Source organism: Acanthopagrus latus, chromosome 9 (assembly GCF_904848185.1).
Source record: "Acanthopagrus latus isolate v.2019 chromosome 9, fAcaLat1.1, whole genome shotgun sequence".
Taxonomy (NCBI): domain Eukaryota; kingdom Metazoa; phylum Chordata; class Actinopteri; order Spariformes; family Sparidae; genus Acanthopagrus; species Acanthopagrus latus.
Window position 1 is genome coordinate 22,660,370 of NC_051047.1, and position 26,083 is coordinate 22,686,452.

General features: G+C 39.7%; 1 protein-coding gene across 12 annotated transcripts in view; it reads left to right on the forward strand.

The window, feature by feature from the left end:
* The window catches only part of pard3bb (par-3 family cell polarity regulator beta b), a 207,362-nt gene that overhangs the window by 24,273 nt on the left and 157,006 nt on the right, over positions 1 to 26,083 (forward strand). For all 12 annotated transcript variants that reach the window (XM_037108816.1, XM_037108815.1, XM_037108818.1 and 9 more), the window contains exons 4-5: positions 17,419 to 17,572; positions 23,968 to 24,062. In XM_037108816.1, coding sequence (XP_036964711.1) covers positions 17,419 to 17,572; positions 23,968 to 24,062 — 249 coding nt within the window. The remainder of the gene's footprint in view (positions 1 to 17,418; positions 17,573 to 23,967; positions 24,063 to 26,083) is intronic.

Sequence of the window (26,083 nt, forward strand, 5' to 3'; positions counted from 1 at the left end):
TGGAATTCCCTGTTAAAGGGATAACATTTTGGCTTTAAAGAAACGATACATGTCATTTACAAACATTCAGACGGGGAATGCAGAGCAACAGAACTAAGGTTGAACTTTCTAGCCGACACTTTTTTAAAGCTGATCCTATAGTGCCAATGTGGACACACATGTTGTTCTCAGGACTGAATTTATTTGATCAAGGCCAAAAAAAAAGTTCCACATAGCATTTTCTCTTCATTTGAATTTGACCAACATCATTTTAGCAGGGTTGTAAACCAATGTCAGCCAGCATCATACAGCCCTAAGATTTTAGTTTTTGTGACCACTGTTTTATTTCCTAACGTAGGTATGAACATGTGCACTTGCTTTTCCTAGTCCTTCAAAAGGGTACAAGAGCTATAAAGTGTCCTGCCCGTCCACTGTACGTGTGACTCAGGTGTCATTCCTTTGTCATTTTCCTTATGTTGCCTGACATTTATCATTATATAATAATCACATGTTTTAGCTTTCATTGATGGTAACGTGTATATGGCAGTCCTTGAGAAGGGTAGTGGGACCATAAACCCTAGCTTTCTGTAGGAGCTGTGATATCTGCTATCAACTGAATTGTGAATTATATTTGATGAGGCTATGGCCTCATTGGTAAATTGCAGTGCACTGACACATATATCAGTCTCCAGTGACAGTCAACATATATTATAATAGCACCCTTTCCTGTATGTGCTACTATATGTATGTGTGTCGCTGAATTATCAGCTTTTAGTGATATGTGACTCACTAGGTTATATCTTCAGAATTGATTTATCACGTCAGTCTGTGTCATGAATGTCCTCCTCTGTGTTTTTGAAAGGATAAAAGGGTATATATTCGTTATTGTGGATTGAACAGGGATCCATTATGAAACATAAAACAATGTCTGTGATTGTGAGTGTTCCAGGGTGTGGGATGCAGTCAGAGCAAGGTAGTGCCAATCTTAATTGCTACTAAACTCTATTTGAGATTTCACCATGTGTCCCTTTAATCATGCGTGTATTTTAGGTGTGGCTATTGGTGTGTGCAATGAACTCTTTATGTGTGTTCCAAGTGTATCATCTGTCAAAATGCTGCTGACAGCAGCATTTTCCATCTGTATGTCTGTCTGTTTTACACAAAGACACCCAGTCGGACGTAACTCATCAAGAACACAAAGACTGCAAGCGTAGCCTTTAATGCTGCACAGCTTCATATGTTACAGACATGTCACGTTTCACTTGATCACACACACAGATGGGTAATTCAATATTATAACTTGTGTGGCACATTGTGAATAGGTTCGTAATGTTCCATTAGTTTGATTGCTTACAACCTGTCACACATGATGAGTAGAAACAATAAAATCGGAATAGAGCTAAATGCAATTAAAGGGTTGTTTTTATGTTGTAATTTAATGGTTTAATTTTAATATTGCTCGTTTACGGCACAAGTGACGTGAGTAGATTGTTTCACTTAGATACAGATACATGGAGATGAAAATGTCCACACACAAATATACTTCCACTACTACCACACACACACACACACACACACACACACACACACACACACACACACACACACACACACACACACCCTCTCACACTCTTTAAAAGCAGTGAAGTGGAATAATGGACAAGGCGATGGAAAAGTGGGGAGATTTTATCATTCACACTCTCTTAACCACAAGCCATCTGCTAAATGCATGCATTCTTGTCTTTGTTTCTGTGGGTGTGTGTATGCATGTCTACTTTTGCACACACAAAGGCATGTGAATGGATCAGCCTGATTTCTTGAAGGCTTGGAAGAACACTCATCACGTTAAACTGGCTGATGCAGTCAGTTAGTCAGCGCGGTCTCGCAATTAGCAATTATTGTCAGTATTGAATATTTTTTTTTACAAATGTTCAATCAGTTGTTTAGTCTATGAAATGGTCATTGCAATTTCCCAGAGGCCAAAGTGACATCTTTAAATTGCTTCTTTTGTCCAACCAACAGTCCAAATTCTAAAGACTTTTCATTTACTGACATCAATCACAAAGAAAACTAGGAAGTCCTTACACTTAAGGACAGCTGTTATCTCAGAATTGTATATCTTCTCTTTGACTAAGTAATAGAAAACAGAAAACATGCAAGATATATAATTTATACCTTAAGATGGTTGATAACAATCAGTGAGGAGTGGTATTCGTTGCAGGAAACATCAACATTCTTGTTAATTTCTCAGGGATTTCATTTCAGGAATGGAAATGAATGAAAAATAGCCTTAAACATCACATGAACCAGTGTTTAGGATACATGGGGCTTTACTACAAGAGTTCCTAATTGATTGAACTTTTTCCTAAAGCTCCACCGGACATGGCTCATTTATCATTATCTCTGTTATGTGGAGAGGTTGTTCATTATGACAGGATAAAGAAGAGACGACATCGAGAGCTCGCCATGATGAACCTAAATGCTTCCTCTCACCTTCACCTCATCCCTGTGCTCCACCTCAACTCTCCTTATTGACAGCAGTTACCGTCTCTATACTCATTCACGCTGTCTGCCATGTCTTTGCTTTCCTGGCTGTGCTGCTTTAGCTTCTCTCTTTCATACATTTTCATCGGGCACAGCTCTTCTTTCAACATGTCTGTTTACCTCTACTAGTACTTAGTGATGGCGTGGCCTCCACCCCTCCGATTCCTTTCGCCCCCTTCCTTCCCCTCCACCACGCGCCTCTTTCTTTGGCTCTTTTCTCTAATGAATCCAATCATTTTTGAGTCACACCTCAGTGTGCACATGTGTTTGTGTGTGTGTGGACTCATGGCAGATACAGACGTGATCCAGACCTGATACATATGTTGACCCTTAGCCAAGAACCAGGGGGGTTAATTGAGCAATGGCTTTGGAGAGAGAGAGAGAGAGAGGGAGAGAGAAAGAGAGAGAAAGGGGGGGATACAGGGAGGGAGGATGAAACAAAAAACCAGGATTAGATAGAGAGAGAGAGATGACGGGAATGAGAGTGTTAACAGGCGGATAGGTGCAATTTGTGAGAGCGTACGAAAAGAGGAGAAGCAGGAGGGTGCAAAGAGAAAGGGGTTAATTGCGGGAGTGAATAAAATGAAAGACAGGAGGAGGCTGGTAATTAAAGAATTGAGGAAGCTCCTGTGAAATAAAGACAAATGTGGGGTTAATGGTGACGGTGTGTGAGATGGGCACGAGGTGACAGCATGAGGCAGCCGACCAGCAGGATACGGAAGATTGATTTTAAGTGATAGTGAAGGGGTTAACGGAGTGATTGAAATGAAACAAAGGGAGAGGCAGAGAGGGTGAAATAGAAAGGGTTAATTATGAATATGATAAACGATGAAGCCTGTAGTCTTCATGGACCTTGGCTGTTAATTAAGAAAACACAGCTGCACCTGGGACCCACCTAGAATAGATGGATACACGGTACAGCATGAAAGTGTGTGTGTGTGTGTGTGTGTCTGTGTGTGTATGTTACTAATTGTTATTGTTATGAAGTCCACCTCCTCATGGATTCATTGTGCTGATGAATTATCTTAATGAAGTGCCTGAATGTGGGGTTCGTAAGGGATGTGCTGACTAAATGACCAGATGACTACGAATCAGTCCGTGTGTGGGCACACGCAGGAAAATCAAGTGTAATGGACGGAAAGAGAAAAGCAGAAAAGTGGAGTAGGAGCTGACATTTTGAGCACCCATTCAGTGCTCTTTATTTCCAGCCTGTCCGTTCCCTGTTTGGTTCTCTCTTCTCTGCTTACAAGAAGTTTGACAAACCTGTAGGACTTAATCGCATTTTTAGGGATTTAGAAAAGAAGCTTTGTGTTCAGATTGATGGTTTGGCATTACTCATACTGTATTAGACATTTTAGAGGGTTTGGAAAATACAGTGTGGGCTCGGAATCACGAGGCCGAGTCAGCACATCAATCTGTGCCATTGCTTTTAGTCAGAGAAAAATTGTTTATTATTATTATTATTGAATATGTACACGGAGATAAGGAAGGAATATGAAATGAAAAGCTTCTTCACAAAAGGTTTACTGTCAAATACCTACATAGAGCATTCATTCAAGTGTAACTACACTATGACATGAGTAAATAAATTTCACAATGCAGCAATAAAAAATTATGATGGGTGATGACTTGGTTGGGGAACGTCTGTGTTTGTGATTTTGAGCTACCAGTGTCACCAAGCGTCTTGGGTTTGCCTAGGTGGGCAGGTTCAATCTGAAAATAACAAACAGGACATGGTGACATAATGTTAGTACACTGAGCAGCAGCAAATGTATTTATATCTAACTTTTTTTTTGCTCTCCAGTGGGATGCTTTTTACATCAGCTTGTTACGATGGTAACAATAATGACAGCATTCAAAGTTCTTCATAGATAGGTCAAAGAACTGCTTTTTAAATGAGAAGAAATCGTTTGATAATAATTATTTGGTGTTTGAGAAAAGTCAAATCAAATGAGAATATGACCGCAAAGAGATTTGTTCAGATACAAAACAGCCTTACGTGGAACCTCTGATGCCCTGCCCGTTTCATCCTGTAGTCCATTGTGGTTACACTGAGACAGCATAATTTGATGCTTGATCTAATGACTTGAAAGCCTCAAGTCATAGCCATGCAAGCGTTTGAACATAATTTGCATTTCGCTACAGCAGACCTCATGAAACTTCATCTAGAGACTTTTGCAGCTGTGATTTTGGCAGTGTGAAATGTGTATTACGGTGGATTGTCCCTTTAAGTACACATCGTTTAGTGTCAAGATGGATTTGATTCATGGTCTTGTGAATAGAAGATATGATCTGTTAGGAAGATTAATGTAATCACTCTGTGTTGGCTATGAGCTTTACTCTTCACCTCAATCATAGAAGTGTTAGAAGGACCACCTCTCGTGTCAACCTTTTTAAAAAGAGAAGCAGTCTGTGATGTGTGTGTGCGCTTTGTAGGCACTGCGTGTGCATGTGTTCGGATGTGTTCAGATTTATGTGTGTTTTCATCACACGCACACAAAGCTAGCTGTTGGCAGCAAGATTTACATACATTGACAGAGTAATGCGCTGGGCGGTGAGAGCTTTATAAAGAGTGAACCTGTCCCTGAATGTGTGTGAGTGATGATAACAGGCTCATTTAATTGCCCAACCTCTACACACACACACACATATACATGCGCGTACACAGATCATCAGTTCCCTGCGTAGGCGTCACATTATATCTGTCATGCACATTGAGGAGGTGGAGGTAAGACAGTGTGATGGAAAGGGTCGGAGGAAGGAAGTAAAAGAGTACAAAATCAGTCAACGAGAGAGAGAAATGGAGCCAAGAGGTCAGAGGCTGTTGGCATTAACTTTTTAATAGCTTTCACTTTCGGTAAACAGTTGGAAATTCATTTAAAGAAGTATTTCACCGCAGGAAAGATGGCCCTAAAACTCGGCTGTTTCGTAGAAGAAAGATGCCAAATAAGATTAAAAACTGGTTCAACATGACCAAAAAAAAGCATAGACAAAGTTCTATGGTATTCGCTTTTGCTAAAAAATTTAGAAAACCTACAACAACCAGAATGCAATGTGCCGCACCAATGAACACTCCTGCTGATTGGTGATGGCCTGAGAGTTGGGCAGTGCATGGTTTTGGCTCGTCGTCTGGTTTGAAACAGGAAATATCAAGGTGGCTGACTGATAACAAACAAAATAGTGCATGAGTGAAACACAACAATATGTTTCTGAAAACATTTTAGGCAAGAAATAGACAATGAAGAGTTTTTTCAGCCTCTGTTTTCACAATACAGTGATAATATGGCAGCCAGCACCAGATCACAGACACTTTTTCTTGCAGCTAAATGGTATGCTTACATATATTTGTGATAAATTTTAAGATGAGAAGTAGAAAGTGCAGTGACAGAATATTGGTTTATAGTTCATCAGCGCTGTGTAGTTTGAAAGTTTGATGGGAGTTTGGTGAGATGCCCCCCTCTCTCTTGACTCTCTGACTGTACTCTGTGTGTCTGTGGATGTGGACATACAAAAGCGGAAGTGCAATTTGTACATCTGCCATATGACCCGTTTATATCAGTTAGGGGATTTTTTGAAAATCCATTGTATATCTTTGTTCTGTTGCATATACTACCAACATAGTGGAGATAAAAATCTGGTTGAGGGTCCCCTAGTTTTACACTTGTATGTATGAATCCATATCGAAATCAGAACATCTTTAATTTGGGTCCTTAGCAGATGCTTTGGAACCTGGTTGTATTTTATTTCTGCAGAAACCATGCCTGACTCTGTTGTTGGACACACTGAACTGCAACATCTGTCCATCGGAAATCAGACATAGAAGTAAAGGTTGTGTTTTGTGGACTTAAGGACCACTTAAGAAATAACATTAGTTTTCTATGACGACTCACGATCCAGAAATACTCCAAAACAGTGAATGAGGTTCATTTTTGACTCAGGCTTTCAAGGAGGTGAGCTATATAGCTTTTTAAATTACAGTCAGATATTAAAACTGGGCTCATGTATAGAGCTTATAGTTGTCGGTAATACGTGTCAAGTTTAATTAACATAATCTATCTCCTTGCAAGCAAAGTGATACAGAAACAACTGTTTTTGGTTGAACAAGCATAGAGAAAGAAATGTTTTCAGTGTGTTAGTATATTTGTTTAATAGAAATTATAGCGTGTTATACATGTGCAGGAAGTGACTCACATTACCATTAAACCTTACCTCCCTCTTTCTCTTTCCTCGCACTGAGTCACAGACACACACGCTTTATAATGGGAGCATCTGCAGACACTAATGAATGGACTGAGTGAAGCTACACAGCCCCACATAGGAAGAGATCCTTCCAATCAGGAAGATAATTTAGGTCAAACTTAAGGTCAGAAAATTGTTGCCAACAGCCTATAATTCTCATCGTGAAACACTTCATTTTGTAATTGCCCCATCTGCACAATTTATTTTGATGCCAAGTCATCCTATTTAGCTTTGGCAGAAAAAAAAAAAACATTTGCTTGAGATGTGAACCCCACACAAATTCAAAGATGTAAAAGACTGGAATTCTTCACTTAACATACATTACAATTTAAAGGTTAAAAAGAACACAATGGTCAGAGGGAGTTTAGTTTAGTTAGACACACCACTCTACATTGTAAAACGATTAGTTTGGCTTGTCCGTCCGCTCCAGTATGTCAAAAATGATGTTGCATAGTGAAACTAGAGGACTGGTAGTTTCACAAATCTGTGATAAATCCTAACATGCAGTAAGTCACATGTCTGTATTCTGGCTGATGTTGAACAATTAGAACAGCATAGTTAGTTGTGTGTCATTAATCAAATAGCTGTGGTGTAAAGATATGATAATAACTGACATCATCCAACACATTGAACAGACAATATTGACTCTAATGTGATGCCCTTATAATAAATCCTGTCTTTATAAACTAAATAATGTTCGACATAGCTTCACAAGATCAGCCTCTGTTTACAAGACACAGATTAAACAGGAAGCTGCTCAGGATGATGATTAAAGTTGTCGTTTTCAGTTTTTCAATTCACAGAAATGGTTGATTTGATTGATAAAGTTATTCCTTTCTTAAGTAGAAATAGTTGTAATGTTTTTATCAGTAAATGTTTTTTGTGTGCTGGTTTATTATTCTCATTCATCTCTGAAGCAGAGAAGCTGACTTGGGGTCAGGAAACAAGCTTCAACAATTAACCCCATAATCCCCAAAGTGGTCACAGATTATAGGCATGTCAACGGTTGAAGAGGCAATCCTCTGTTCTAAAAAGGGGACAGAAACCTTCCACCAAACATGTTTTAAGTTTTTTAAAACTATAAAGTTACAAGTAACGGGATTATTAAGGATTAATAAAAAAAAAAAAAATCAAAAAATGTTTTTGTTTCCCCACTTCAAAAGAACGAATGAAGTGTGTACCAGAAGATGTGATACAATCGATTCTCTTAATTCTTCTGTGGGTGTGTGTGCACTGATCCAGGTTCAGGATTGTCAGCTGACAGTTATTACTGCTAAGCATTTTGACATGTTAATCCTCCGATAATCACCATCAGTGTGAAACTGCGTGCACGTATGTGAGAGAGCCCGTGGTGTGTATGGGTGTGTGTGTAGCCTAATCAGTCACATCTGACAGACAGCAAATCCTACTTCAAAAGCCACTCAGACATCCATTGTTATGTGGAGAGCCAATTGAATGAGATAAGATGTTGGAGAGAAAGGAGAGGAGGAACGAGAGCAAGGCTGGATAAATGAGCCATCAGGGGATGTGAGAGACTAAACCTTGACAACGGTTGGAACACTATCAACTTCTAAAGGTTATATGCATTGTGCCTTGTCATCAATAAATCATTAACATTTTAGACTGTTATTATGCACAAAGATGAATATCCTATTCCTTTTAAATATGACAGTAGCCTCATGTGCAGTGCAGGGTCTGTAAAAGATGTTTTTTCTGAGTTTAGTGGTGGGAATGCTTTCAGAATACCAAAGCCTGCTGTTTTGGAATGACAGATTCAGCAATCCCATATTGGTGTAACACTGGGCGGCCTGCTTCACCAGGTGAGCTGACAGGGCAACCCATCTTTTCATTTTAAATGTATATGACAATTAGAGTGCTTAAAATGTTAATGCAACAATATGACTGACACCCAGATTGGCAAAGGGCACAGATTTGCGAAACTTCGACATAAAAAAATCTGTTATCTTTCCTCCCTCTTTCCAGAGAGCAGTGTACAAAACATTCAGGTAGCTCTAAGCTGGTACTGACTCCTACTTTCGCTGGTTTTATGTGTGTTTTTGTGCAGTAATCAGAAAAACTCCACTCAGGTTTTGGATGATGAAGCTTTTGAAAGATAAGGTGTGCCAAATTCTGTAGGCTGTAGTTGTTATTTCAATACATCTGACACATTTGAATCAACATTTAGGGGAATATAATTAGATACTTATAAATACTCAGATCATGTCAATCCATCCCTAGTTTCTGATGTTTGGTCTAATCCATAAATGTGTGTACACTAAGTATTAGCACCTTGTGGTTGTCCAGAAATTTCCACATCAAGGTAATGGTGATCAGACAGTCTTACTGAGCCACTATATGTGGAAACTGGCAGAACTTAAAACTTCGGCCAAATTTTTGTGATATCCATTTTTTTAAGAGAAGATTACGTTAGCTGAAGAGAATGAATCCAAATGCCTTTTCCTTTCACCCCTTTGCCTGAATTTGTGAATAATATGTCCACCAAAAACTGATTTAAGACTCCCTTCCTCCCAGTGGGTGGATCCTCTGCAGTTTCCTTTTGGTTAATAGGCTCCCCTGGTTTATGAGTAGTGTCGTTCAGGCTGCTACTGGTGGATCATTGAGAATATGGCCTGCACAGAATGTGTCCATCTGTGCCACTGTGTGTCTCCATAATGCTGTTCCATATGGCCAAGTGTGGTCTACACACAGCCTCAGGGAGGTTTGTGGTAGATGGTTAACGCACACACGCTTGAAGAAACAGATATTCTTCCTCACGCACAAGCATACATACATACTGTATATGTGTGAAGGACATGCACACGCATGCAAATATGAATGCAGGCCAGTACACACACTATCTGCATGACTGAGGAAACAGAAGTTGTCATTATACTTTGGCCGAGCGACAAACACTGAAGTGTCTGAAGTTCACAAAGTCACTGAACAGTTGCACCGCTGCTGCTGCTGAAGGATGTGCAAGTTTTGACCGCTGAAATCATTTCTGCTTTCTCTATCTCTCAAAATACGTTTATATGATGTCTTTCTTATCTTTTTCTCTGCTGTGTGTGTGTGGCAGTGTGTACTGTATGCCTGTGACTCTCTCTCTGTCGTTCTGTCTTTATGTCTGTGTTTCTCATTCTTCACAGTATTTCTGTCCCCCATTAATCTTTTTCCTTCTGTCTGTCTTGTCTGGATTTCTCATGCTCTACTGAGAGGTGCGGTGACTGGAGATCAATAGAGGGTCACACACACACAAACACTTCAAACTGCTGAGCAGGTGAATTTCATTCATCCATATTCTCCATACGGAGACAACACCGTCCTGATTATCGATTACCACGGCAATGGATCGATTGCAGCAGAGGTCATAGTCAGAGATGTGTGGGTTTTTGTGTGAAAATTTTTGTCCCTGTCCTTTTGTGCAGTGTATATTGGAATGCTTTAATAGTGTGTCATTTTTCATAAATCTATTGTTGTTGATGTTTGAGTCTGTGGAGATTGCAAAACAGAATAGAACAAGAGGGAAAGGCATAGAAAAGACATGAAGGGATAAAATAGCGAGATAAAAAGTATCGAGACTGAGAGAGTGAGCGCGGGTGTATCACATTCATGTTTTAATCGATAAGCCCTTTGTTGCTTTGTGGGTGTATCCAATAGAGCAAAGTGCTGGAACATGATGATTTACATCAGCTGATTTGTAAGGAACCACTGCAACTCAGAGGGGAGAGGAGGACAAAGAGGAGAAGGAAGAGCAGGTGCAGGAGAGAAAATAGATGCAAAAGGAGGAAAGGTAAATGGGAGGAAGCAGAATACGAAGACAGGAGGCAAGCGGAGAGGAGGAAACGCAGGAGAAGGGAGGGAAAACGAGAGGAAGCTAAAGAGAGGACGCAAAGTGAAGCCAGAGGGGAAAACAGGGCTAAGCAGGAATATTTGCTGATGAAAGATGAAAAGGCCAACTTTTCCATAGCCTAGCAGAGAAGAGTTGACCTGCCTCGGGGTTCATTCAAATTCTCTTTGTGATCTGCACAATTATTTTTATAGGCATCACACAGAAATGTGCAAGGCTTTTTAGAAATTACTCCCCATGCTGGCCTTACAGAGTGCCTGTGTGCCTGCCTGAGTGACCTTATCTTACTAGCCCTGCGCTGACTTCTTTTATGGCCTCACCACAAAGAGCTGCTTTAAAATTATGTCATGAGACATAAAAATGCCTTTTTCTTACTCTGGCATTACATCAAAAGGGAGAGGGGAGTGATGACATGCTCATAGAAGGCGTCTCATTGGGCTTGTGTAGTGTAGAAACATAGTTCAAAAACACACAATGGACGGAGTTCAAATCATTCTGCATACCACCGGGCATGCATTCATTGTTTTTTTCCATATAGCTTTTCTTCCCTGTGAGCTGAAAGAGACAGATAATAACAAAGTAATTGAAGCACTTTGTCTTCTGCTTTCTTTGCTTCTCATAGGCAGAACACTGTTCTTTTGTTAAGATAGGAAACACATCTATGACACATAACAGTATGTTAAGGGGCCAAGTGGAGGAGCTGCAGGGGGAGGGGGGGCACTTCAGATGCAGCTTCTGTTGTGTAGAGCTAGGTGGTGCTGTCAGTCTATGCACTGTCATAGTGTGTGTGTGTGTGTTTGTGTGTGTGTGTGTGTGTGTGTGTGTGTGTCACTGAGTGATCAAACCTGGTCCCTTTCTTATGAGGAACAGTTGCTTTGTGATTTTGAACCTGGAAGACACATGTATTAATCCTGAATTTATTGTCGTACTCAGATCATTGGATATCATTAATAACATTCCTCTTTAATGAAAAAGCAACACGAAATGCTGAAATAGCACAGTTGGCAGTAAATTAGCATATTTGCAGGGAGAAAAATAGAAAACTCTTATTTTAGCACACCATCTTGCCTTCCCCCCGTCTGCCAGTGTATCACTTAGAACCAACTGAACCAGTTGTAAAATAATCTACATTAGACGTCATGACCTGCACACCCATTCCACATATGATGAACAGCTGCCTTAATGTGTGGCCACCTCACCTAAGAGTATGGTGACGGATTGATCATCGTGAGGGATGTTGCTGACTGGATAAGATGCTGAAGTACACACATGGACACACACACGTACACAAACTTGAACACCATTGATTTTTTTATGGTAAGTGGTCATGAGTGGAAATCAAAGTTCAGTGGTGAATAGATAGATTAAGCATATTTAAAGATTGTTTTTTGTGTATGTGAGAGAGAAAGTGTGTGTGTGAGAGCAGTGTATATGCTCATGCATTTGGCTGATTGTTGCTTTTTATTGATCCCCTCTGAGCTAATCAATCAGAACCTAATCGACCCGATTAAAAAGGGTATGATGTGCGAAAAGCTGGTTGTGTACGTGCGTGTGTGTCTGTGTGTGCACGCTGTTATGCACTTAGATCCTGAACTGCAATTAATCTACCTACCAATTTCATGCGCTCTTTTAATTTTAATAAAAGGAAAGAGACCACCTCCGCACTTCTGCCATCCACTCTCACACACAAATAGAGGCACACACACACTTTCTGAGATGCTGAGCTGTGTACCATGCACATGCTGTTGTGTATTATTTTGTGTAGTTAATGTTTATTGGTGTGTAAGCCTGGATTGAAGATTTGAATGGCCATGTGGTCTTTATGCCACTTTAAAATCAACTGCAAAATGAGTGCTGTTTGCAGACTTCTCATGTTTAGATTTGAGCAGCGGGAGTTAATTAATGTTAATTAAGTGAATTAGCTAAACTTCAAAAATAACGGGGGGCTCTGATAAATCGCGTTGGCATTTCTAAAGATAGCAACTGGATTATGTCTTTTTTGCCATTCAGAGAAACCAGCAGTATGGTGAGTTGCTGTAGATAAAAAAAAATCTAACATTAAGTGTTTGCACGTGTCATTCTTTTTGTCCCATATGTTCATATTTGGTAATGCATTTATGCTTTTCTCATGTTCAAATGAAATTTTGAATCATAGGTGACAGTTCTAGCGATGACCCCATGAAAAAGTCAAGCCTTAAAGAATGGATATTTCATTCTTGATACTTGATTTTACAACATTCGAGACTGACAACACTGCCAGAAGAATTGGCATATTTGTTTTGGTGGAACTGTTTGATTTTAGCTTGTTGGATCTGGCCTTTCATAGATCCACGCTCTCAGGTCAGGTAGTCACACACGAGGGAGTTACTTCCACTAGCCTTCACTCGTCTTAGCTAACTTGTGTAATCCGTGTATTGACCACATGTTATTGACAAATATAGGTAGCAGAAAAGGGATGAAGAGAAGGAGCTTAGAGTTAACCTTTGGAGCAAAGATATGAACCTCTGTGTGTGCTTTTTAATTAGCGATGAACCAAATGCTCCTTTGTGGCGTTTTTCTGAATACCTGCTTGAATAAAAATCATCAAGGGAACTGCATGCATCTGCAGCCCACTTGTCAAATGTGGCTGATATCTCCCCTCTGTTTCTTGTCTCTCATCAGACTCAACTACCTGAAATACTAAAACACTGCACATTATATGGGTACATAACAACCCCACCTCCACACTGTTGAAGCTTTAGATATTTGCATTTTATTCTCATTGAAGCTTTGAAGCCCCCAGTTGATATTTGAGACAGCTCTAGTTTTCATGAAATTACTCTATACATGACAACCAAATAGGTCATGGACATATGTGTAAGTTGGTAAAGCATACAGAGACTCAATTAGTCCAAAACTTTCTTAGATTAGGACTCATTTGTTGTGTATTTATAACAATGTTTTGATGCTGTGAGTATGGACATCTTTACAAGCTGTGGTCAACCCCAAGGATGTCATGTTTACTGCAGAGGTATCTTAAAGCTAAACACTCAAAGTCACGTGGCTACAGAATTATCAGTTGTGCTTGAACCTAACCTCTGACCTTACTAAGGGTATGGGAAAGAAACACATCACAACAAAATGACACAACAACACACACTTTAATAGGATTTGTAGAATTGTCAGTCAAACCCAAGTGAAGAGAAAATGCTGCCCGATTTCGTCAGATGATTAAGTCAGATGCATTTATGAGCTCAAGTGTTCAGGCTCTCTCATAGATAAAGGCATTTCCTCATGAAGTTGTCAGTAACACGATCAAAGTAAAATGTGTGTTTTGACAGGAAGCTGAAACTGAAAAACAGAAAACAAAATCAGACGTTTATTAGCATCTCTGTGTCTGTCGAGATTGTTGACAGGATAGCTGATGAGAAGGTTGAATGTTAGATATAATAACATGATGGAGACGTACATTGGTGTGAGTGCTTAATCGAAAAAGTAACAATTAATTTATGCCTCTAAGACTGAATAACATTTGCTGTCTACTATACCTATAAACGTCTCGTACACTGACAATAAGCTTTGTCAGACTAAATAGGTTGTGGTGCAAGAGGGACAGAGACAGAAATTGGCAGCATTTAACTTTATTTGGCTGAAAATGGACACATCACTGCACTGCCACTTGTTACTGTGACACTCTCAGACAATCTCGAGTCTCAGGTTTGCTTTTTGCTCTTACTCTCTGACGAAGGTTTTTTACAGTACAGCACATCTGTCAGTCCCCCTCATTATTATCATTATAATCCTCTCCGAGCTTCTGTCTCTCACATGCTCAATGGTCGTGTCTCGCCTTTTCTCTCCCTATGCAGTCTCACCTTTTATGTCTCTATCACCCCTCTCTTCCCTCTCCCTCTCATGCTCAGGCTGCGGTGTCATTTTGTTTGGCAGGTCTTTGAGTTCCCTGTCGAAGAGAACAGAGGCAAAGTCCTCCCCTCTCTCATCTGGCTGTCTTTCCTTGTCTTTCCACCTCTGCTTTTGAAGAGACTCAGCAAGCCTATGTTGAATTTGTCTACCCATTTTTCTTCCTGTCATTCTTTCAGATGTTCTTTTTAAAGAATCTCTGCCAACCCTGTGTGTGTGTGTGTGTGTTTATCCCAAAGCTATTAGTCTTGTTCTGCTCGTCCTAACTGGCAGATCTTACTGAAACTGGTTAAGAATGTAAGCTGTTTTTTTTTTTTTTTTAATTTTGTATGTTTTTATCATCATCCCATCTCTGGCTGCTGGACAGTAGTATTAAAACGTTTTCACTAAAGCAGCTTGACAGAAAAGTGACAAATGCTAATTATCAAATTAAAAGCGCTGCCATTACGTAACTAAACCAAGGTTTTAAACCCAGAAAGGTGTAAATCCCTGCTGAGACAGAAGAGGGGGTAGGGGATGTGAAGAGGGTAGAGAAACAAGCAGGCAGTAAAAATAGTAGCACTAGAGAAGGAGAAAGTTGTGTGTTGATGGAAGACGGGAGTGTGAGAGAACATGAGCATGTGAGAGGGACATTGGTTGTGCTGAATAGTTGGTGAGATATAGATGTGTTGAAAGGTGTGATATAGTGATACTGTTCTGCTCTCTGCTTGGAGGGCTAGGCTGGAAAGACAGCTCACATGGTGTTCAGTGTACCCATTAATAAACAGGCTTGTGTACTTTTGAAAATTAAAGTGATGGCCCTATAGGATTTATTCACTCTGTTGGCATTTTCCTCCAGTGTCAATCTCAACATTTTGTCAGATTGTATCCATTTTATTGGACTTGCACCGTAGAGCTGCCATGTGATATGGTTACTGTAGGTTACAGTATATGGTCAGTTACTATAATTTTTCGGAAGAGCTGAGAAAAACTATAAAGACAATATGTTGTGTATAAATTGATATTTGTTGCATACTTGTTGCTTATTCCTAAAGCTGCTACGATATTGCTCACAGGATTAATTCATAAACATAACTCTTATAACAAATATAGGTCAAAAGTTACAACCTATTACCATTTTACAAATTACATGTGAACAATAAAACCATACTCAGTACGTGTGCGTACGTGTTACTTGTTTCCTACGATCATCCAAACCTTTCATATTTAACATTTAAATCTAAACACTGGCATATAATCTGACGTTCTCGTCAGTCGTCCCAGTTGGAAACTGTTTTTCCAGTTATCCCAACACTACATGAATATGCTATAAGTGAAAAACAAATCAGAGGTATATAAAAGGAAATAGTTATGTACCAATACAACAAAAAAGATGGGACACAAAGGCTGTATTAATGTTAAAAGTCTATGCAGCTAATATATTAAGTTTATTTATGTAATCATCTTGCAAACCTAAATGTTTCAGTCCCACTGGGGATCCTTTACATTTACATGTGTTCATTTGGCAGCTGCTTTTGTCCAAAGAGTACAAATGAGGTACAACCCCAGTCACAGTAGATCAAGGAGAAACCTTCGAGAATAAGTGCCTCAACACTCAATTACGTCTGACACAAGTGCCACAGGGCCTTTTCTTTGTAGGAAGAGTCAGAGAAGGTCTAGGAGTGAGAGAGAGGGCAGGGAGAAAGCAATGAGAGCCTAATTTATCAAAAACTCAATGAAGAAATTTCCAGTGAAAACCTGCTTTAATCATCACATTGGCTTTAAAAGAACAAATGCCGTCGCTGGGCTTCTCTATACGAGCACCTGCATAAGGTTTTAGTCCAAATGTTGGCATCACTTTGCGTTTTAGAATGACATTTTTATAATGCTGGCTGTGTTGTTTTTTGTTCTCCTGTGCAGAGAGACAGCCAGCAAATCACAGTGGCACCGACAGAACTGTGCACACCTTAGTTAGTTGTGCCTTTTAGTAGCCTGCATACGCTCATGTCTGTATGTTCCACACTTGTGGGTTCCAGTGAAGCAGGAAGCCTCTGGCTTTACTGGTAAAGTCCCCTTTCTTTGCTCTTGGCCACTATAGACACCAAACACACACGTATGGATACACGCACACACACAGAGGTCTATTCAGCCTTTACGTCGAGGCCCCTAGAACACTGTGTTGACACGCTGTGTGCTATGTTAGGCTAAACGCAGACTCAGTGCAATGCTCAATAGACAGGGATTCCACTATATAACACAGTTAGAGCTAGCAGGGCTACACACGAATGGAGGCAGCTGTTAAACAGTAGACACACACTCTGTCGCAGGAATGCTGGGCTCCTTGGATGTCCTTTATGGCGCCCTCATCCACAAGGTAACACGGAACTGTACAAATAAAGCAATGCATAATTTTCTTAACACAGTGTTATCTTCAGCATTACTTGTTTTATTTAAAGAAACCTGATCAGTTGGGTGTATTGTCATCATTGTCTTCTCAAAGCTTTGTCTTGTCTATGCACAGCGACTGTAGTACAATCAAACATCTTTTGATAAATGCAATATGGTTCAAGTTTGAACCTTTTTAAGTACAGATAAGACATCTGGTCACTTCTGTTTGGCTTTTTTTGTCTGTACTGTGTTTGCATTTATGTTAATTCAAGATTTTGTTTAATATGGTACTATTCAGTGCAACAGAATGGATCAAATTGGAGTGGCGTTGCTTTCAGTGTGAGTGGAGCATGAGTAGAGGGTAGCAAATAGAAAACCTGGAGTGACTGTGAGTGCAGTCATAATCTCTGTAATCCTTGAACATAATTACTGCCGCTCCACTCCGATCAAATATTGAGTTCATAATGGATGAAAAGAATAGAAGTAAATTAAACAAATAATAATAACAAGCTACGTTGTGTGTTTTTTTTTTGTCTTTTTTCTAGCTGATGGCGGTGTATGAGGAACAGGAAGCCCAGCAAAGGGGCGTGGCTAACACAAGCCTAGCCCCCAGCCCAGACATCTACCAGTCTGAGCTCTCTGTCTTCCAGCCAATCACAGGAGGCGAGATTGAAGTCAATTCCTCAGCCCTCAAATCCAGTAAGTACTTTTTCATTTATTTAACTGTATATTTCTGTTGGTAGTGCGCAGCGTCACCTTTGACATGTGGCATTTTCGCTTCTTTGTGCACAAAACCCACACCCCTAAAATCAAATCAAAGGAGATCTTTATGATTGCAGACAGACGTTTGAAGTGAGGTTTGACATTCAGAGCTACATTTTAACATTTGTGTGATTTACATGTTGACATTTGGCAGCTCTTCTTTATCGACCCACATGCTTTGCAGAAAGTTCACTTTTAGAATCTTTTAAGACCTAAAGAACATAGAGTAAATATGCTTTGCAGAGTTTTGCAGATTGTACCAATAAAGATTGTTTTGCCCAACCGTATGTGTAGAGATGTGTGCTGATAGTTGACTTGTTGATAAAATATTGTTACCCTCACCAGCCAGGAACAGGTTTAAATTATTATTTTGTTGATGTATATATTCAATGATCATAGTACAGCTTGGCTATTAAAGAACAATTAAATTTTTTTGGACAATGTTTATCCTAATAAACAGTATTCATTTGTGCTCAATTTTGACAGCCTTTTGGGTGTCTTGTTACTTTTAGACTCGTACCTCTAGGAAATAAGTAATTCCGAGCATCCCTACTTGGATGTAATATAGATATTAATCCCAGCCACAGTTTTGTGCTCAAAGATACAAAGCCACAAAGCCATTGCTCTCTAGAAGGCAATGACAAGAACATCAGTTAGGCTCCGGCATTTGTCTTCACATTACACATTTTGTCTGAAGTAGACAGAGTATTGTGCCTGTGGAGATAAGGCAGTCTATATTGACTCTGGCAACCACAACTGCCCCCCCCCCATGTTCTGACTTTTTTCCCCACACCATGCACCTTGGAAGTATGAGAAGTAATCCCTACATTGCTTCTGGAACTTGGGAATTCCAAGGTTTAGTGACAAATGTCCTTTAGGGAATCCCTAGTCTTACATTTTAGGTGTGACCTGTAGGCTCGTGTGTAAGCAGGTCAATGCCACAACTGATGTTTGATGAGAAACAGGTTCAGCGGGGCTGAAATTTGATGTGACTGACTGCAGGGCCAAGTCAGTAAGTCCCAAAACAGTGGTGGATTTATAGCTAAACTGAGAAACATAAAAGAAAAGAAAATAAGGAATAATAAAGAACACATTTGACATGGAATAATGGTTTATTGGTCAAAGAATATGCATAGTCTAGAAACCAACATGTGTTTTATGAGCGATAGGAATGATGTTAACTTTGAATCCCAGTGCAGATAAAGGTCAGGATGTGATGGGCATTTTTCTACAGGACAGTGATGAAAACAAGATGAGGGCAGCTGAATCGTTGGCAGCACCGTCTCTGAGATGCAGCATAAGATAGGGATGAATGAGACGGGAAGTGTATGTGTAATGTCAGGCGGCAGACTGAACTCTGATGTTTGTGTCTGCTTACTGTTACCTGGAATAGACCTATCTGGATGACCTGTCTTCCTCTCTTTCCTGGTCCCTCTTTCTCTCCCTTACTTCATCTCTTTTCTGTCTTACTTCAAGTCAAGTGGCAGTTCAGGAGAGGTGCTGTAGATGTGAGTGTGAGAGGGCTTAGAGCTGTCACAGCAGCTTGTCCAAATTTAATTTCACTTTAACATAACAAACCATGCGGATGATGGATTGTGTGTAGCTACAGTTTGCCAAGACCTATGCATCACTTCCAGTTGCCTCCTGCTGCCAGCTAATCACAGATTCCACTTCCTTTAGTTATGAATTGTAGACTCTGTATCTGCTTTGTTGCACAGGCGGCACCATCCATCCATTCGAGCGCTTGACATTTAAACATAATCCGTCATGGTTGTTTTCAAAATGTCATTATATGTCAAATGAAGTGTGATAATTCTCCTCCGTCTATTATAAGTTGAATTCTAGCTTTCATTATTTTTTCATTCTTGTTGTTTTTGGTGATAATATTAAAATTCCTCAGTCAAGGTGAAGGATGTTAAGCAGTTTATTGACCTCAAGGACTCCCACGCTGAAACTAAAAATCGTAATGTTGTACAGTAGATTGTTGCAGTCATATTCCGTTCGTCTTTCCTTCTAATATTGCAAACTGTATATATTACAATACTGTACTGCTGAGGGGAGAATTGAAATTTCAGCTTGTTTGACCTTCCTGAGTCGTGAAGGGGCCTTAGCTCTATGATCCAGACACTGTTAAGACAGGAAGTTTAGTCTGTTTCAGTATGGTCCCCTGTCAGCAGAGATTTGCAGTAATGTGTGACTGTCATGGTAGATTAGAGGTAACGGAGCTCTGGAGACTATCAGTGTCAGTGTGAGAGGGCCAGAGTTAGGCCTCTATCACTGTCTAATGTTTTGCCTCTGACTCTAACCACTTGATTCTCTCTCACTGTCGGTGTCTCTCGCTCATTGTTCCTGCCTCAGTATGTTTTTTCTTTGTCTCTCCAAATCTTCTTTTGTCTTCTCTCATCTTTTTCTCTACACCACTTTCCTTTGTGTAATCACCTTCATTCTTTTCCATTATACTTGTTTTTTGAACTTCTTTCATCGCCTTTTTTTGAATTGCCTGTCCCACTTTTCTTGTATCCTTTGTCTCTCTACTTCAGAGGTTTTCTTTACTTGTCCCTTTTATCTACAAGCTCATGTGATGTTTCACAATCAAATCTCCATGAAGGACTCAAAAACAGAGGTAGAGTAGTGCTGTTGAGCGCCTCTGTTCATAATTAAGAATCAAAGTGAAGTGAAGTGATTGGTCAGGATACATGATCAGCATTACAATAGATATGAAAGGCCTTCTCACTGTAGTCAAAGATCACTGATCATATTGGTTTTTAGAGTTTTACATTTCCCGTGACAGAAATGTCAAGTGTCAAATACATTGCGTATACAATGGCTGCAATTTGAGTATTCTGACTAGGAAATGCACAGGTAGAAATAATAAAATCAAAGATTCTATTAAAATATTTTTTTCTTGGCCTGGGCAATATGGCTGGTGTAGTTGTTTGTGACTTTGAACATATTATATACTCAAGTGGAAGCAACGAATGCCATACCGGCGAGCTGACCTGTCCTTTTTCTGTCTACATGTTCCTCTCAGCTCTCATTTTCTCACTCGCTCTGTTGTTGTCAGTAGTTCAGCCGAACTACAGAGCTGCTTGCGTGTCACTCACGGCACCTAGGGATATGACAGTCTATTAAACGACCCAGGGAGGGAGCACGCTTGGGAATTGTCTGTTAAAATTAGTGGCTGTTCATCTGTCAATAGTAGCACACTCCATTATCAAGGGTATATGACGTCGTATTTGTTGTTTGCTTTCATTATGGTTTGCCTGTGATGCATACACATGAAGCTATCGAGCATTTTATGCAGCTACTGTCTTATTGCTATTAACGACGTGTCTATTGCCAATACATGTTACTGTCATTTTATCGCCTAGCCTATTTTATCCCTGTTCAAGTTAGCCAGGTGTTACACTGGAAGTTAGCTGGCCTGACTAGAAGAAATCTCTTGTGCGAAGTCTCTGGCCCTTCGGAAACCTATGGCATCGTGACATCGTAGTCTGTCCACTATTTCTACAGCCAGTGACTAGAATGGAGCCTCCTTAATCCAGGGAAAAACAGCATTTAAGCTATTTGCTGATATTCCAATAACAAGAATACAAGACAATATCCAGTCGCACATCATGCTAGCAGTACTATATTAGCTTCCATAGTCTAGCTCTATATAGTCATATTACTGCAGGGAAACAGAGGATAATGGGGATCACAAGGTGATGTAAAATTGATATTGCATTCTCCAAGACCTATCTGGTAAAAACAGTATTGATCACTAAATGCCTACAGGCTAGGCTTGTCCCAAGGTAGCCGTTGATATCTATCTTAATGTGCCACTGGAAATGTACAGCATGTACCCTAACACAATGGAACATTTTCCCCAGATGACCTCTGGATTTGTGTCTTGACAGACCTGCTTTATTCTCAAACTGGGAAAGGTGTAACACTAAAGCGAAATATAAAAGCATAGAATTTCATTATATTGGAAGGCTTCTTTAATTGTTGTCTTAGCAATTGCTCAGACTTTTGTTGTTTTGTCTTAATTTTTATTATGCTTACCAACAGCACTTTTTTCTCACTGATTATCTTGTCCTATGTTAGTCCCTTAATATATTTATATATTCTTATGTGTCATCTTTATGTCTTTTGTCCTCTATCCATTTACCCATCATTCATTGCTTTCCTTTTGAAGAGATGAATTAATTAAAAGGTTTCATGTAATCCATACCCCCCAGCCAGTCTTAAGAGCACCAAGGGTCCATTTTGTGACAATCAATATATGACCCTACAAATATCATTTGGCATGTGTTCTGAGTAGTCCACTCATCTAGAGGTTTCCTCCCCCCTCATCCCCACCTTTCTCATTTTATTCCCAGTGGAACTATAGAGGCTAACATGACAATGTTCTTAATGTATATATGGATTGATGGACTCTATAAATGGGGATTGGTGGAATTGAGGATTGGCATCTTGCATCAGATCATTATAATACTTCAACTGATATATGTTATTTTATTTCCAGAGCTTTCTGCAGTGTTGACTTTTCTCACCATTTTACTAGTTCTTCAAGCTCCAGCAGCCACACAGGCAATAGTGCGGTGTGCGTCATCCATCAGCTTCTGTTAAATGATGATTTTATGCAGTGGGCTGGTGAGATGTGAAGAGGAAGACACTATCATATGTTACCTACATGCACACCGTGATGTGCAAATCAGCCGCTTATTGGCCGTTTGGACGCATAAACACCAGTGCGTTCACTGAAGGGATATGAAAGGAAGGGAGGCATACATTAACTTCTCGCATACTCACGCCTTTCAGATCTGCTCCCTACAGACCAAATGAGAACATGGAGCGATGTGCACAGAAATATCTCAGGCTATGCTGTCTGATGAGTTCAGATGATTAAGGGAAGGAACAATGGAACCCATAGGTTTTACTTAATGTACATGGTGAATATGTTGGATTCACACTGTCTTTCTCATTATTTCTGTCTTCTTTTCCTCGACCACTGGTCATGACAGAGGATCACACTTTCTTTCCCTGTTACAAGCCAAAACTGCCGGATTTATCTGAGTTTTCATGGAGCTGGCAGTGAGCCAGTTTTGGCATCTGTTTGACAAAACATGTTCTGCTGATGTCTTCATTGGCATTTAGACACAGAAAAAAGATTAGAAAAAAAACACATTTATATGTCTTAAGTTTTAGATACTGTAGCAGTGAAAAGCTTGTCTGTTGAAGATCTGGGGCTGTTCCAAAATATGCATTTGAAGACACATTTAAACAATCAATTTTAATGTATTTGGATAATTTTTTGATAAGCATTGTTTTTCCTCAAAACCAGCCTGCTAGTTTATTGCACTGAATATCGGGATGTTCTTTTTTTACTTTGAAAACATGCTTTGACTTGGACTGATGGTGGAGGCACTTTGCAGTGACAGAGCGGAAATTCAGTTTGTCAACCTAACAACATAGAAATATTCATCTTTTCTCTCTTTCTTCCTCATCGTGCTTTGACACTCGCAAAGGAACACACACAAACTCCTCTCTGTAGTGTGGCTCAGGGTCTGTATCTTGTCATCCGAAAGATTATTATTAGACATGAAATTTGCTGAACTGTGACTCCATCAAAATAGCATTAGCAATTTTAAGGCAGTCACGTGTGTGTTTGTGTGTGGCTGTAGATTCTGAAGCAGTGCAGACGCAGACTTTCTCTGTTCTCACCATTTTTGCTTTATTCTTTCCTTTCCTTCATATCTCCTGTTCCATTAGCTGTCTGGTAGGAAGCAGTCACACTGTGTCATTTTGGATTGACAGAGAGCCAGGTGCCTCTGCTTTTAACAGAGGAAACTGGAAGGAAAAAGAGCACAGCTGGAGGAAAGTAGCAGTCGTAAAAAACACGAAATTATGTTTTAGAATATTTTTGTAGGTCAAGTTATTTTCCTTCTACTAAAATTGCTCTTAAGTTCGTGTCTGGTGGTCAATTCCTCCTGCGGATAGCTTCTATAAACAGAAATAAGGAAAAGTGGTTGATTAACAGGTTGTAGACATCTACATTTTCACAGTTTTCCAGTGCATGCAGATGTATAAACATGCTTATCTCTGCTTTTGCATGGAGCAGTTTCTTCAACTTGTCCGGCTGCAAAACTGTATGAGGCTGTAACGATCCAATCTTAACTTTTCATTACCTTTGTAGGTGTAGATTTTGCTGCAGAGTACACATAATCACCTCGGCATTGATTGATTTAGGTTTCCACCTAAGTCTTTCCGAGCGGGCTGCAGTAAAAAAAATAAATAAATAAAAACTACCTGCGCATATCAGTGGTGTGTCTCTGTGTTTTCCACAGACACCCCCCTGTTGGTGAGAAGCAGCAGTGACTCTGCCCTCGGCCCCCAGCCAACAGAGACCGAACCCTCCCTCAATGAGGACACCGCCGTGATGGTAAGACCCCGAGGCACTTAGACAGCAGGACAGCATCACAAAAACAGTTTGAAAGACTCCATACACAGATTTTACACACTAAACATACAGAGCAATTGCAACACATATAGTAAGAATATATATCCCATGAACTTCCCTGAAGTGTTAACAAGTCTCTAAATGTGAGAAACATACAGTATGTCACACTGATTCCTACACATAATCATTTACTGCTATAGTTGCTTAGCAATGCAAAAGGAGCATCATGCATTTGTATTAAAGACATTGATTTAATTTGATACGACCTAGTATATTGAATTCTCATTAACATTAGTCAGATAATACATTTGATCTGTTTTTGTGAGATATTGATTTAGTGATGAATCCTCACCTTTCCTCTGTGCTGTAACCTTATAAGCAGATCACCATGAAGAATACTAACCACATTAAAACTCCTAAGGGGACAAACACTTTTAGCCTTTCTTCTATTAGGATTCTGAAGAGACCCGCTGCTGGTAATGCTCAGAAAATAGCAAATTGTTGATATACCAGGAGTCTTTTCAAGTTTGACTACCACCTATGCATTTCTTATTAGACTGACCAAACTTATCTGTAAGAATCAATAAAAAAACATTATTTCTTGTGTTGGAGGCATAAATAAAAGGCACCTCCCAAAGTAAAACCTTAAAAGTAAAAAGCTAGCCAAAATAAATTAAGAACAATTGGATTCTAATTTGTGTCTGGCTCTGTTCTGTACTTACAGTATAAAGTACAGATATGACAACTTTTACACGATAATCATTCAGCATATGACTTGAGTCACTTGTCTATTTTATTACAACTTAGTACAAGTACTGATAAAGCAAATAAGAAATACCTTTTTTGTCTTTTTGCCCCAACTTGAGTTCTGATATAAGCCAGCAGTGGGTTTCTGAGTGCAGTCGGTGTACTAGATATGTTTAGGGGTTGAAGGTGAGTGGTGGCCAGAGGTTTCTACATGTTCTTTCTAATCCAGACATGCTTTGTTCCATCAAACTCCACTAAAATAGATGGATGAATCTCCCTAGCCTTTCATCCTTTATTTCCCACTCTCGAAAGGGCAGAGGGCAAACTCCTTCTTTCTCCTCATTTTCATCTGCTTCCTTCTCCTATTCTGCTGCTTCCTTACTTTTGCTGGTCCTGCCAAAATTAATAATTTGGTTCCATATAGCAACACAAAAATCAACTTCTGTTAAATTTCAAGACTTGACTTTCTTTTGTTCATCATGAGTCATGTACATTTGCAATATAACAATAACTTTCTTGATCCAGTTCAGTCTAATACGTAATATATTTATTAATTAATTAAACATTTAGATAAAGCTTTAATGACTAAAACCTTTTGACTAAAACTTTTGGAGCTGCTCAGTCTCTTTAAATTCCCAACACTCTCTAATCTTTACATTCTCTGATGTTGTCTGTGTTTATTCTGATTTTAAATTTTCATGTTATAAGTGGTAGAAGATCACATAATCACCAGCCCAAAATGTGACTCTGTTCTCCCTGTCAGAGTAAAACAGCAGATACGCTCCTAGTCCATCCTTTGTTTTCCTCTTCTACTCCTTCATCTGTGACGTGATGCTTGTTATTTGCATTTATTATACACAAATACACAGCCTGTCACTTACTTATTCACACTACAGTCTTGCACACAGATAAGCATTGACTTTGCCCTTGATGCCAGCAAAGATATCGTTTTCTTTGGTTGTTATGATAGTGTAACAGTCTCATGCTCCCCATAGACGGGTGGACACGGTTAATCCCTCAGGTTCACTGGTTAAAGTGACTCCTCGGCTGATTGGACTCATGAGTGGTGTGGCCTGTTCCCTTGAGATTGCTCACTGGACAAACATCATTTTATAGCTCTGCTGTATTCCCTGTAGAACGACCTGTTTGCAAGGTTCAGTTCTTTGGGGGAATGTGGTTCTCAACGGTAGACAGTCTTGCTGCTTAACCTGGCTGAGGCTGGTGAAGTAGAGGTAGAATTAGAAGAGAATGTTTTT